Source organism: Vanellus vanellus, assembly GCF_965231255.1.
Source record: "Vanellus vanellus genome assembly, chromosome: 7".
Taxonomy (NCBI): Eukaryota; Metazoa; Chordata; class Aves; order Charadriiformes; family Charadriidae; genus Vanellus; species Vanellus vanellus.
Window position 1 is genome coordinate 710,428 of NC_138912.1, and position 12,035 is coordinate 722,462.

At 48.1% G+C, this 12,035-nt stretch overlaps 1 protein-coding gene across 1 annotated transcript in view; it reads right to left on the reverse strand.

Annotated features, from left to right (window-relative positions):
• Positions 1-353: 353 nt before the first annotated feature.
• Positions 354-12,035, reverse strand: part of LRRC27 (leucine rich repeat containing 27) — a gene marked incomplete at both ends in the record, with an annotated part of 34,644 nt that continues 22,962 nt past the window's right edge. Inside the window, 3 exons of the mRNA XM_082486378.1 lie at positions 354-446; positions 7,198-7,324; positions 9,105-9,235. Of these exons, the coding sequence (XP_082342504.1) occupies positions 354-446; positions 7,198-7,324; positions 9,105-9,235 (351 nt within the window). The remainder of the gene's footprint in view (positions 447-7,197; positions 7,325-9,104; positions 9,236-12,035) is intronic.

Genomic DNA, 12,035 nt, shown 5'->3' on the forward strand with positions numbered 1-12,035 from the left:
TTTACTCACATGAGTAGTATTAGGTGCTATTTTCTCTGTTAATCTAAGCAGCAAAATAAAAACAATGGCCCTCAACTGAGCTGGTATTTGGTATTGTTTATTGCGGACACTTGTTAATGTTGCAATCGCCGTATCTAGAGGACAGGACAGACTGTGGTTCTGGGGCAGCCTTGACTTTCTGCAAAACCTTGAAAATACATTGCCAGCAATGGGCAAGCGGAGAGGAAAGTTCTGATGTCATCAAGGGCAGAGAAATCCGTACTAATTTTCAGAGGGAAAAGGATTTTTGGAAGCATCATCCAAGACATGGTGATACAGAAAGTTTTTTACAGAAAATCTACCTCCAAAACTGCTCAGAAATTATTAAGGCAGTTTTGACAGTCACACGCGCTCATTAAATCCAGTGACTCTGCACGTAACTCGGGTCCGATGTCGACCACTATGGACTACACAGAGTCAATCAATACACAATTACCAGTATGGAAACAGTGGACAGACTGCATAAACACGCGTATTATGGACATTCAAAGGAAACTTTGTCTAAAGTGGATCAAATTAACGTCTCTTTAAGTAGCACCCATCAGAAAAACTGCACCAGACCCAAAGGAGTTGCTCTGAGCTTTCCCTCTGTGTGGCAGCAGAACTGGCTGAGCGAGCCTCGTTAATGACCGGTACGAGATGAGGAAGGCAGCGATGTGCAATTCCGGGTGGCAGAGCCAGCGAGGTGGGCATGGCGCGCGGGAAGCCCTGGGACAGCCAGCCCGGCCAGCTCCGATGCATCCTTACCATCGACGAACCGCTGCTCCGCAGGATCGCCTGCGCTTGCTCCGCGTTTGTCCTTAAGAAAAATTTCCACCTTTTGTGTATTCATCTTTCCCCACCAAACACTGCCACTGCTGTCCCCACAGAGCCGTTCGGTGCCGTTACTGTTTGTTCCCATGGCTGAACTTTCCACCAGTTTAAGGCACGTAGACTGAGCAGAAAGTGGGGGAACGACCCACATGAGGCACCTCCGCTGTCCCAGGAGGACAAAAGATGGGACCGTGGCAGGGGACGACAGAGAGAGCGGGGACAGAGGGAGAACACAGAAAGCACGGGAGGGAGGAAGACCTCTGCTCTCAGGGAAATTCAGTACTGTGACCCCCTTCCCGGGGCTCCGGGGGTATGGGGAGATCACTGCCACTGGTTCAGCTCCTGTACTGCGTTTCTGCAATAAAGCCCTCTCTGAAGTACTGCTGCAGTTTTGGGGGAGTAGAAGGTAAAAGCTCCCGATATCCTGTCCTGGTAACTCCACTCAGCGCTGTGTAGTCCCACGTATCTCCACGGAGCGACACTGCGCGGATTCGGGCTCAGCTGTTACCGCATCCTGCCTGATGGGATCCCCCGTCCCCGCCGCACCGCACCGCACCCCAGGGGCCACCACAGGCTCCCCAGCGGCGAAGGGGCAGCGCCGGGGCACCCGCAGGGCTCCAGCCAAAGCACAGACACCCAAGAGACGCTCCTGCCGCTCCCGCTCCTCCAGGAGAAGGACACAGCCTTCACCACAGCCGAATGCAAATAAGGTCATTCTACATTTGAAGAGTGGCTTTAAAGCTAAGTAAGGGTAGGATTTGACATTAAACACAGGGTTGTGATGAAGACCCCGACTGGTCGGACATGACTGGGACGTGCAGCGCGAGGCCAGAGACATGTTATTCATGAAATCAGTTACCCGGTAGTACACAGTTCCTGGTGTTAGTAAAATTACAAATGGCTGCTCCAAACCTTAGGGACAATTTTTGCATTTTATTTTCATAGAAACACGCTTGAGAAAAACATGCAGAGAGGCTGAAGAAAACACTTTACAACACTGTACCACAAATCTTCTAAAAAAGTAAAATTTTACAGTCAGCTAAAGCGGATTGATTATCGTTATGGGTTTAACATTGTCAAAGGCAGGTGGGCAGACTAAGCGAGAAGAGGCGGCTTCTGTAACTCTCTTACAAGGTAAGCACCTCCTGGCTTAACAAGTCCCGGCAATCAGAATTTGCTACTGGAAAAGGTCTTTGGCGCTGGCGTTCTTGGTGGGTGAGGTGGCAGCTCCCCCGTGAGGGCCGTGAGCCGATACTCCTGGGGAGGGGCGGCTTTTGTTTTTGTCAGCTTGGTCCGTAGATCTTCAACCTCGGATTTAAAAGAAAACAAAAAAATAGAGAATGGATATATAAGTATATATAATTAGGAACCGAAAGCAGTGCGTATGTCTAACGGGCCACATTTCTACCCGCTCCTTCTGCAGCCGCCAGTTGTGTACACAGCCGAGAGCCGGAGCTCACACTTAAACAGACCTGTCCGTCCGTGTCAACTGTGCGAGCACAAGAATGCGCTGGGATGTACAGCTCCAGTCCCACACGGAGCCAACATTTACATATGTACGTGTTTTAAAGTAGCTGAACTGGAAACAGGGGGTTCTAATCCCATTAGTGCAAATACATGCAGAGGTCAGTCTGTAGGAATAAAGGAGCTGTTGGTTACGACAGGGCTGGAAGCACTAAAGCCCAACAGGTTTTGAAAGTAAACAGCAGTAACTACATCTACTACTGAACTTATTACGAATAAATATATTTGTGAGTAGTTTCAACTCAATATTGGTATGTAAATATACTTTTTACAAAATTAAGACTCATTCATTCACTTAGATATTTCACAAAATTGTAATAAACTTGAAAGTTGATAGAAATTCAGTAAGGCTCTGAAAAGTCTGCATGGAAATATTCTGCTTTTTAGAAACACAACCAGAGATTTTAAAACATTATTCCTTTTACTATTCAGTACATTATGAATACGTACTGAATACGTACTGAAAAAGCACTGGCACAGGCTGCCCAGGGAGGGGGGGGAGTCCCCTTCTCTGGAGGTTTTCAAGACCCACCTGGATGCAGTCCTGAGGGATGTGCTCCGGGCACTCCTGCTTTGGCAGGGGAGTGGGGCTGGGTGGTCTCTAGAGGTCCTTTCCAACTCTGAAAATTCTGTGATCCTGTGATTCTGTGAATACTATGGGATACAATATAGTCATATCCAAAATACAGTACCCTTGGGGGTTCCCCAATAACTGAAGGCCGTCATGCCAAGCTTACACGCTTTTCGTACACAAAAGCTCACAGTGAAGCGCATGAGTAGATCTTTGCAGGCTTTGGCTCCTGATCGTCCGTTCCACATAAACCAACTTTAATCAAAATGAAAACAATTAAGCTAGCAGAATTACATCTTTGCGCTGTTTGACGCGTGCCCTCCGCAGCGCGCGCCCCTCTGTGCCAGCACGCGGCCCCGCGTCTCTGCGGCGCGCCGTGAGGCTGGAAGTCGCTCAGATTTGGTGAATGAACTCGAGCTCCTCAAATCCCACAGTTCCCCAACTGCCAGCCAGCCATGCATTCCTTTTTGGGTGGTAATTACCACTTTTAAAAGACCAGCAGGCCGTGGCAGACAGCCGTTCCCGGCCCTGGAGGGCTCGGGAGCCAGTAGGCAGCAGCCCGTGCAGCCACACCTGGCACTGCAGCTAACCAGAAGGCACTTTGCAATTAGAGCACCTGGGGATACTGAGTAAGGGATGGGATCTCCCAAGGAGCGTCAAGACTCTCAAACGTGTGTTCGGGGAACCAAAGGACAGATTGCTAATGGAAACAGCACAGGCAACCTGTCCGTGCCGAACTGCAGCCGCGTGCCGCCCCGTGAGAGCAGAGACCCTCCCAGAGCGCCGGCAGCCGCGGTACGGGACGCGCGGGGCCCCTGCGGAGTCCACCCTAAATGCCAGGCTCGTGTTGTCATCCGCGACTCTTGTACCTACCTTGAGGAACGAGTTCCATTTTGGGAGCGTGCAGCTTGCGTTGTGCTGTGCGTGACGTTATGGAACGGGAGGGACACGGGTAATTTTAGAACAGTGTCACGATTTCCTGGCATAGGGACAGACGCTCTGCACCATGTACGACCTGTTTGCCCTGTTACGTGTGTGAGGGAGGCCGCACTTGCAGCGCATTGGATCACTTCGGGTTTGAGGCCAAAAGATGCTTTGAATAAAATCAGAATTTCTTTTTTCCAAAAGGACACATACTGCAAAGTGGTGCAAGCGCTGCAAAAACAAGGCTCTGAAATCCATGGCCTTTACGTGATCGGTTCCCACAGCTACAGCCACGTGTGCCTTTCCAGTATTTCTACCCAGTGACTGCCGGGGCTCCCCAGGAGCGGAAGGTTCATCCGTAGGTGACTCCCAGCAGGCACAAGTCCTCCCTGCCGCGTGAGAGGAGCTGCAACAAACAGTCTGCTCCTCCTCTTTGGAGTGAGAAAACAGTTTTGAAACCATTTCACATTCCTTGTGCATTATCAAGGGGTTTGTTCATTACTACAATGTAATTCTTTACTGAGAAAAGGCTTTGCCACGTTTAGTACCACCGATACTTCCTCTACGCATCAATGAAAGTGATTTAGAATCATAGAATCATAGTGTTGGAAGGGACCTCTGGAGATCATCTAGTCCAACCCCCCTGCCAGAGCAGGGACACCTTAGAGCAGGTTGCACAGGAACGCGTCCAGGCGGGTTTGGAATGTCTCCAGAGATGGAGACTCCACCACCTCCCTGGGCAGCCTGTGCCAGTGCTCTGCCACCCTCAAGGTAAAAAAGTTCCTCCTCGTGTTTAGGTGGAACTTCCTATACTCAAGTTTGTGCCCGTTACCTCTTGTCCTGTCACTGGGCACCACTGAAAAGAGCCTGGCCCCATCCTCCTGGCACCCACCCTTTAAGTATTTATAAGCATTGATCAGGTCCCCCCTCAACCGTCTTTTTTCCAGACTAAAGAGACCCAATTCCCTCAGTCTTTCTTCATAAGAGAGGTGTTCCAGTCCCCTCATCATCTTGGTAGCCCTATGCTGCACCCTCTCCAGCAGTTCCCTGTCCTTCTTGACCCAGGGAGCCCAGAACTGGACACAGTACTCCAGGTGCGGCCTCACCAAGGCAGAGTAGAGGGGGAGGATGACCTCCCTCCACCTGCTGGCCACACTCTGCTTGATGCCCCCCAGGATGCCACTGGCCTTCTTGGCCACCAGGGCACGTTGCTGCCTCATGGGCATCCTGTTGTCCACCAGGACTCCCAGGTCCCTTTCTACAGAGCTGCTCTCCAGCAGGTCAGCCCCCAACCTGTACTGGTGCATGGGGTTATTCCTCCCCAGGCGCAGCACCCCACACTTGCCCTTATTGAATTTCATAAGATTCCTCTCCGCCCAACTCTCCAGCCTGTCCAGGTCTCTCTGTATGGCAGCACAGCCTTCTGGTGTGTCAGCCACCCCTCCCAGCTTTGTATCATCAGCAAACTTGCTGAGGGTGCACTCTATCCCCTCATCCAAGTCGTTGATGAAAATATTGAACAGGACTGGACCCAGTACTGACCCCTGGGGAACACCACTCGTCACTGACCTCCAACTAGACTCTGTGCCCCTAACTACAACCCTCTGAGCTCTGTCTTGCAACCAGTTTTCTATCCACCTTACTGTCCACTCATCTAACCCACTCTTCCTAAGCTTCCCTGTGAGGATGCTGTGGGAGACTGTGTCGAACGCCTTGCTGAAGTCAAGGTAGAACACATCCATGGCTCTTCCCTCATCTATCCATCCAGTCACACCATCATAGAAGGCTATCAGATTAGTCAGGCATGATTTCCCCTTGGTGAATCCATGCTGAGTACTTCTGATAGCCTTCTCTTCCTCCACGTGCCTTGAGATGACGCCCAGAACAAGCTGTTCCATCATCTTTCCAGGGATGGAGGTGAGGCTGACCGGCTTGTAGCCCCCCGGGTCCTCCTTCTTGCCATTTTTGAAGACCGGAGTGACATTGGCTTTCCTCCAGTCCTCAGGCACCTCACCTGTTCTCCAGGACCTTTCAAAGATGGTGGAGAGTGGCCCAGCAATGACCTCTGCCAGCTCCCTCCGCACTCTCGGGTGCATCCCATCAGGGCCCATGGACTTGTGAATATCTAATTGATCCTCCTCAACCCAGGGGAAGTCTTCCTCTTTCCCTGTTACTTTCTCCAAGGTCTGGGACTCCTGAGGGCTCGGCCGACCTTGCGACCAACGCAAAGAAGGCATTCAATAACTCCGCCTTCTCCGCATCCTCTGTCACCATGGCTCCTGTCTCGTTCAACAGTGGGCCCACAGCTTTCTTGCTTGATTAGAATGTGTGATTCCGACATAACGCGCCATGGCACTCAAAAACCATCGAGAGCATTTGTACTCGCTCTGCCCTCAGGAAATGTATTTCTAAGACAGTTTGCTGATTTGAATCTGACAAGATCAGAATTCGAGAGAAAGGAGATGGGGCAGCGGAGGGAGAGGCCCCGCTGCCGGCTTGCTGGTCCCGGGTGCTCCAGCGCAGCGCCCAGCGCTGGCCACGCCGCCCTGCGGAGAGCGGTCAGTGCCAGCAGCCATCTCATACCCACGGGAACCAAAAACCAGCCCGGGCTCTTGAGGCAAAACTGACTTTGAGCTGAGCATCTTGGTTATGCACAGCAAACAACGTAACTGCAGAGCACTGACTCATTTTACTGAAAGATACGTAACTTCACTTTGACTACCGACGCGGTTCAGAAAACTGAAGTAACACTTTCAGTCAAGGCAAAAGAATTCCTAATAATGTTGCAATAAGGAAATACATTTTACAGCTACGCCACCTTTAATGACAGCTCTCAATTTTCTCTTCCCAATCAGGACACTTACTGATGTCTCAAGGTCTATATCATGTATGAGTCCTCTGTCCAAGTGTAAATGGGTAATTCTGAATTTCAACTTTTTGCTGTATTAACCACTTGCATCGAATGGCTTGTACAGCACACGACAAAAATCATCGTCCTTGTCTACTGAGTTTTCTACTAATCTTCGGCCATCTTCCACGCTTTTCTTGGGTTTTGTCTTCTGTCTCAGAATTCTGGCTTTGCTTTTGAAAGACTCAAAGCACTACAGAAGTTTTATGTCTGTTTATATATGTGCATGTTGTGTACATGTACACGTACATACAATTTTACCATGAGCAAAACCAAAATTTTACTTTTTAACAGTTTTAATTTTAAAATGTTTGGTACCTGAGATTTTTCAGAAATGAACGAAATGCCAAATTAAACAGTGTTCATCAGCATAGACCACTGCGTTTACTGTATTTGCCAAAAAAGAGAAGACACTCACTGTCCCAGTGGCTTGTTTTGCTCCCTTCACTTCCACTTGGGATGTTCCTTTCAATTTTTCTCCTCTTCCTTTCATCATTTGCATGTGCTGTTTGAGGCGCTGTTCCAGTTTCTGTTCTCTGAGATATCTAAGTAAACATGGTCAAACTATTATTTCAGTTGTGTTATATTCATTGACCTTTCTGCTTCCAGTTTCAAGTATTTAACCCATTTCTGCCAACAATGTAAATACAGACATAGAGAGCGAAACAAGCAAAACGCTGTGGCTTTGCCTTTGTTAATACGCACTTTGTGGCACACGCACTACGTGGTGCTCTTGCACCGCTGTCTCATACGTCGGCTCTTACACTTGCAGGCATCTGTTTATGCCGTTCGTTATTTATGTAAATCACCCCCTCGCCTCGCTCGGTGCCTAAGCTCGACGGTGCTCTGGGGATAGGTCAGAGTTTGGTCGTGCGGGGGACTGGTTTTGGCAGGTCCTTTCCACGGTTGCTGCAGAAGCTGGAAGACTTTCTGTGAACAAGGCAGTGGAATGACAAAGGGAGAAAGGAGAGGCGTGTGGTCGGGGAAGCTGAACGAGGTCCGGTAATTCAAAGGAGGAAACAGCGATGGGGAGTTCAGCACAAGCAGTGGGTGGAACTGACTGCAGGGGCATTCCAAAGGGTGCTGAGCTGTACCCCGTGCAAATGGCCAAAGCATCTACAGCACACGCGAACGGCTTTTCAGCCCTCGTGCCTGTACATTTATAATCATGTTGGACAGCAGAAATACAGGAGAGTACAACTGACCAGTGCTCTCCATGCACTGGGGATACTCACGCAGGTGCAAAGGCCAATGCAAGAACAGGACTGAACTATGAACGACTGTTAAATAAATGTATTTACTGTACTTTACTGTTTGTGCTCATCAGACCTGTCTGGCCACAGCCGTGATATCTGTAACCACCTCTCTTCCATATTACAAGACAGTATAATAAAATGTATTTTTCCTTAAATCTGATTAAAATGTTCCTTGATTTACAGACATCTGTTTAGTAGTTATGTCCTGAGATTATCAACTGGAACGTGCTTGTACAGTTAGTCAAGTTACAGCCTCATATTTTTAGAAGTGCAAAATGGAGGAAACCAACACATCTTGTAATCAGAAAAACAAACAGAACATTTCAAGCTTTCCCCATATAAGTTAGAAACAAATAGAAAAAACCCTGAAACTCAATTCGAACACCCTCTCAAACCAGCATCATGCATTTTACAGGCTCTTAAAAATCTGGGACGTGTTCACACTTCTCCCCACTCCTCTTTTTTTTTTTTTTTTTTTTTTTTTTTCCTGTCTCATAAAGAAGAATGATTTCAGGTATTTCCCAGCCCAGCTGACAGGGTAGAACAATTGAGACAGGTACGTGAGTGTACACTCCAGGAGGAGCCTGTCAAGGTGAGGCCATCAAGCAGTTGAGACTTGTTTAGTTCCTTTTGCAAAAAGGACCAGAGACGCTCAATTTCTAGTCAGCCCTCTGGCTCACACTCACTGTATTAAGACAATATAGCAGTACTATTAATTAGTTGGTTTATTATTCAAATAAAGTATTACTATAATAAAGTAAGAATTGTTTTAGCAGCACGCTTCTTGTCGTGGTATTGCATTGTACGTGAAGGAGCAAACGCATATAGCTCAGGCGCAAGTCTCAAAGCGCTAGTGATTATCTTTTAAAACATATTTTTTTTAATAAGCCTGGAATTAACTTGGTTTTTTATTTCTCTTTTAGTCACAGTGTTCGTTGATTAGTGTGCAGGTTTTTTACTTCGCAGATAGCAATAAATAAATTTAAACTTTCATACTAACAAAATTAAATGGAAGTCATCAATAGCGTTACATAGGGACAATTTATAATCTTATCTTTTTAGCACTCACTTTGCGGCTTCAACTTTTACTTTCAGCAACCTTTCTTCCATTTTTGCAGGTGTATGGTCCCGTTTCTCAGTTCCCTCTTTCATGGCGTAGTAACCGATATCATCCGTAGCGTATGGCGTATCTCTTGGTATCTACAGCAAAATACAAGGCTGACACATTATATGGGAATGATAGCAATTAAAACTGGCTTCATACTGAAATTAAAAGCGCTCTAAAGGCAGTAGATCTTCAAAGCCGTGGTTAGTGCCCAGTGCCTGCTGGGGACTGCTGCGAGGGGCGTTCGGTCACTGCCCCCCCGGCAGCCCCGGGCAGCGCTGTGGCGCACCGGCCGCCAGCACCGCTCGACGCTGTGCCACACTGTGGGAGAGGCTCTTAGGAACACACTTCCCATGTGTTTTCCCACTTGTCACACAGCATGAACACGCTTCCAGTTTTGGACGGGGGCTTAACACGGAGCCCAGTAAACCAAAAATCAAAGCTGTGAGAAGGCTTGGCTTGAACACCTTCCCCCCCCCCCCCCCTAAAACGATAACGATGCTGTGGAGCCAACGGGCGCTGCATGAGCACTGTGCTCATGGGTTCTGCTACGGCCACAATGGCGGGAGCCAGAGTCCTACAACTGAAGTCTGCATCTTGTACCCCTGTGCTGTCAGTGCCTTCAGCTAAGTTGTAACATTCACAGATGAAATATTTATTTCATATTTATTTACAAAAGTCTTATTTCCCCAAGATCTGGGGAAGAAAACCAGATAAAACAAATCTGTTTAAATGATTCAAATTCAGATTAATGCTGCTGCTTTACTCTTAGCATATAGTGAAAAACTCACAAAGGCTAATTGCTTAATAACGCAAGAAGACACCCCGCAGCCCCAAGCAGCGTGCCCCCTGCCAGGGGCGGGTACCCGTGCCACCCAGGTGCGTCTGAAGCTCCTAACATCTCGTAGAACTTCCTGCACCGACAGTCTTCAGAAACTCCCGATTTTGGTCTGCGTGGTTTGTTCTTCCCCCCGACCTTCACAAATCCACTGCAGGTAAATTAAGCAGGTCCCTGGGCAGGTCCGGAGGCAGCGCACAGCCTCAGGGTGCCGGGGCATTTCACACAGCCCGGCTCACACCACCTTCAGACTGTTTTCTCTGAAACAGTTTTAAAACCAGTCAATGTTTTTGAGGAGGCGCTCGCAGGGAGGCTGAGACTTAGGTGAAAAGCAGGACAGGCCAGCGCCTGCAGTGCCTCGCCTCCGGACTCGCTCAGAGAACCGAGTTCCCTTTACATTGCTACGTAATTAGATACTTCAGTAATCATTATGAAGAATACGTGAATTTTATCCCTAGTAGAAGCACAGAATAATTTTATAAAAGGTACTCAGGTCTAAAGATGTCAGGATGGTGACAGGCATGACAGCATGCAAAGTTTAGGAGCAAAAACAAGGGGAAGAATGGGAAATTTATAGATATATTTTCAAATCTAGAATACTGTGCTAATAGTAATGCTAATTGGCAAAATAGTCTATCTTTTCAAATTCTATCCCATCTGAAATTTTTCCAGGTAGAGATGCATTTACCATTAATTATAGCTGAAAGAGGTATTTGCCTGGTCTCATGTTACTGAAGAACAGGAAGAGGACTTTCCCGTGTTTAGTAGCCCACAGCAGACAGCTCTCCTAATGGCATGTGTGGCTACAACTCGCAACGATGCCTGAGCCTCAGGAACGTGGCTCAGTGGCATAGAATCGCATTCTGATTTATCAAAGAAGTTAAAAAGCAGCTTGTGGTGCTCGAGTCCATAGAACTGCCATCATCCCATTTTGGCACTGCTAACCCCAAACCCGCCCCAACGTGGCAGCGTGGCCCTGGGGGATTACCCGCACTGATACGCAGGAACAATTGGAGATGTTTTGGCAATATTTTTTCCATTTTACTAAAATACAAAGCCAGTTTTGTGGAAATGTATCAGTCTTAAGAAACGTGTTCTAGAGAGAGCGCACTTGAGCAATGCGTATTGAGAGGACGTATTTCCTCAGGCGCTGGCTGCGTGGGCAGCGGAGCACCCTGCGAGTCCAGCCCTGTCTGCAACGCAAGGAACACATCTCCGCAGCCTGGGAAAAAGGCGGCCAAACGTGTGTTTTCTAATTATGTTAGCCAAATCCGGGGAGCAAAAGTAGGCAGGACAATAGGGCCACTTGGTAAGAAAACAGTATTTCCAGGAGAGAGGGTGGGAAGAGGCTCAGAAGCGCCGACACCTCGTATTTCCCTGAGGGAGGAAGGGCGGCTTCAACGTCCTCCTCTGCCCCAGTGCAAAAGCAGCCGGCACCCTGCCCTTACCCACTTCTGCCAGCGGTCCTGGCCGCGGGGCTGCACAGTCCCCGTCTCTTTGTGTCAGGGGACATACAGAATACAGCTCTAATGGGAAATACTGACGGACACTGACCCAACGGTCTTTTGTGGAGTGACTTGTGGAAGAGCTAAGTCAAAGCCCTACCTCCACATTCCCACACACCTGGTCCTTAGCACTTGGTTGTAGGGTTAGGCCCTTCCCTCGGCATTTTCCAAATAAAGCTACAAAAGATTTGGGTTTTGTTCTGCCAGGTTGAAAGCCTTTAAAAACTCAAAACTATTCAGTGAAGCCAAATTATTTCCCAGACAAAGCACCTTACCTAAGCTTCAAGTTAATAAATTCCCAAGGTTTTGCACTATGAAAAGTTATTGCGGTAGATTTGAAATATTTTATAGGCACTTCATTTTTCTCAGTGCAAAAGCTTACCTCCAAACCGGCTTACAATAAAACTGACAATTATATTCTAATAGTATTGCCTATGACTATGCTCCTGTAACTGCACTGCTGCAAAGAAAGTCAACCGGCTAACGGAAGGAAAATGCTACCCAACAAATCCATTTCCACAACTGTCCCTTATGACATCATCAATTAAGGCG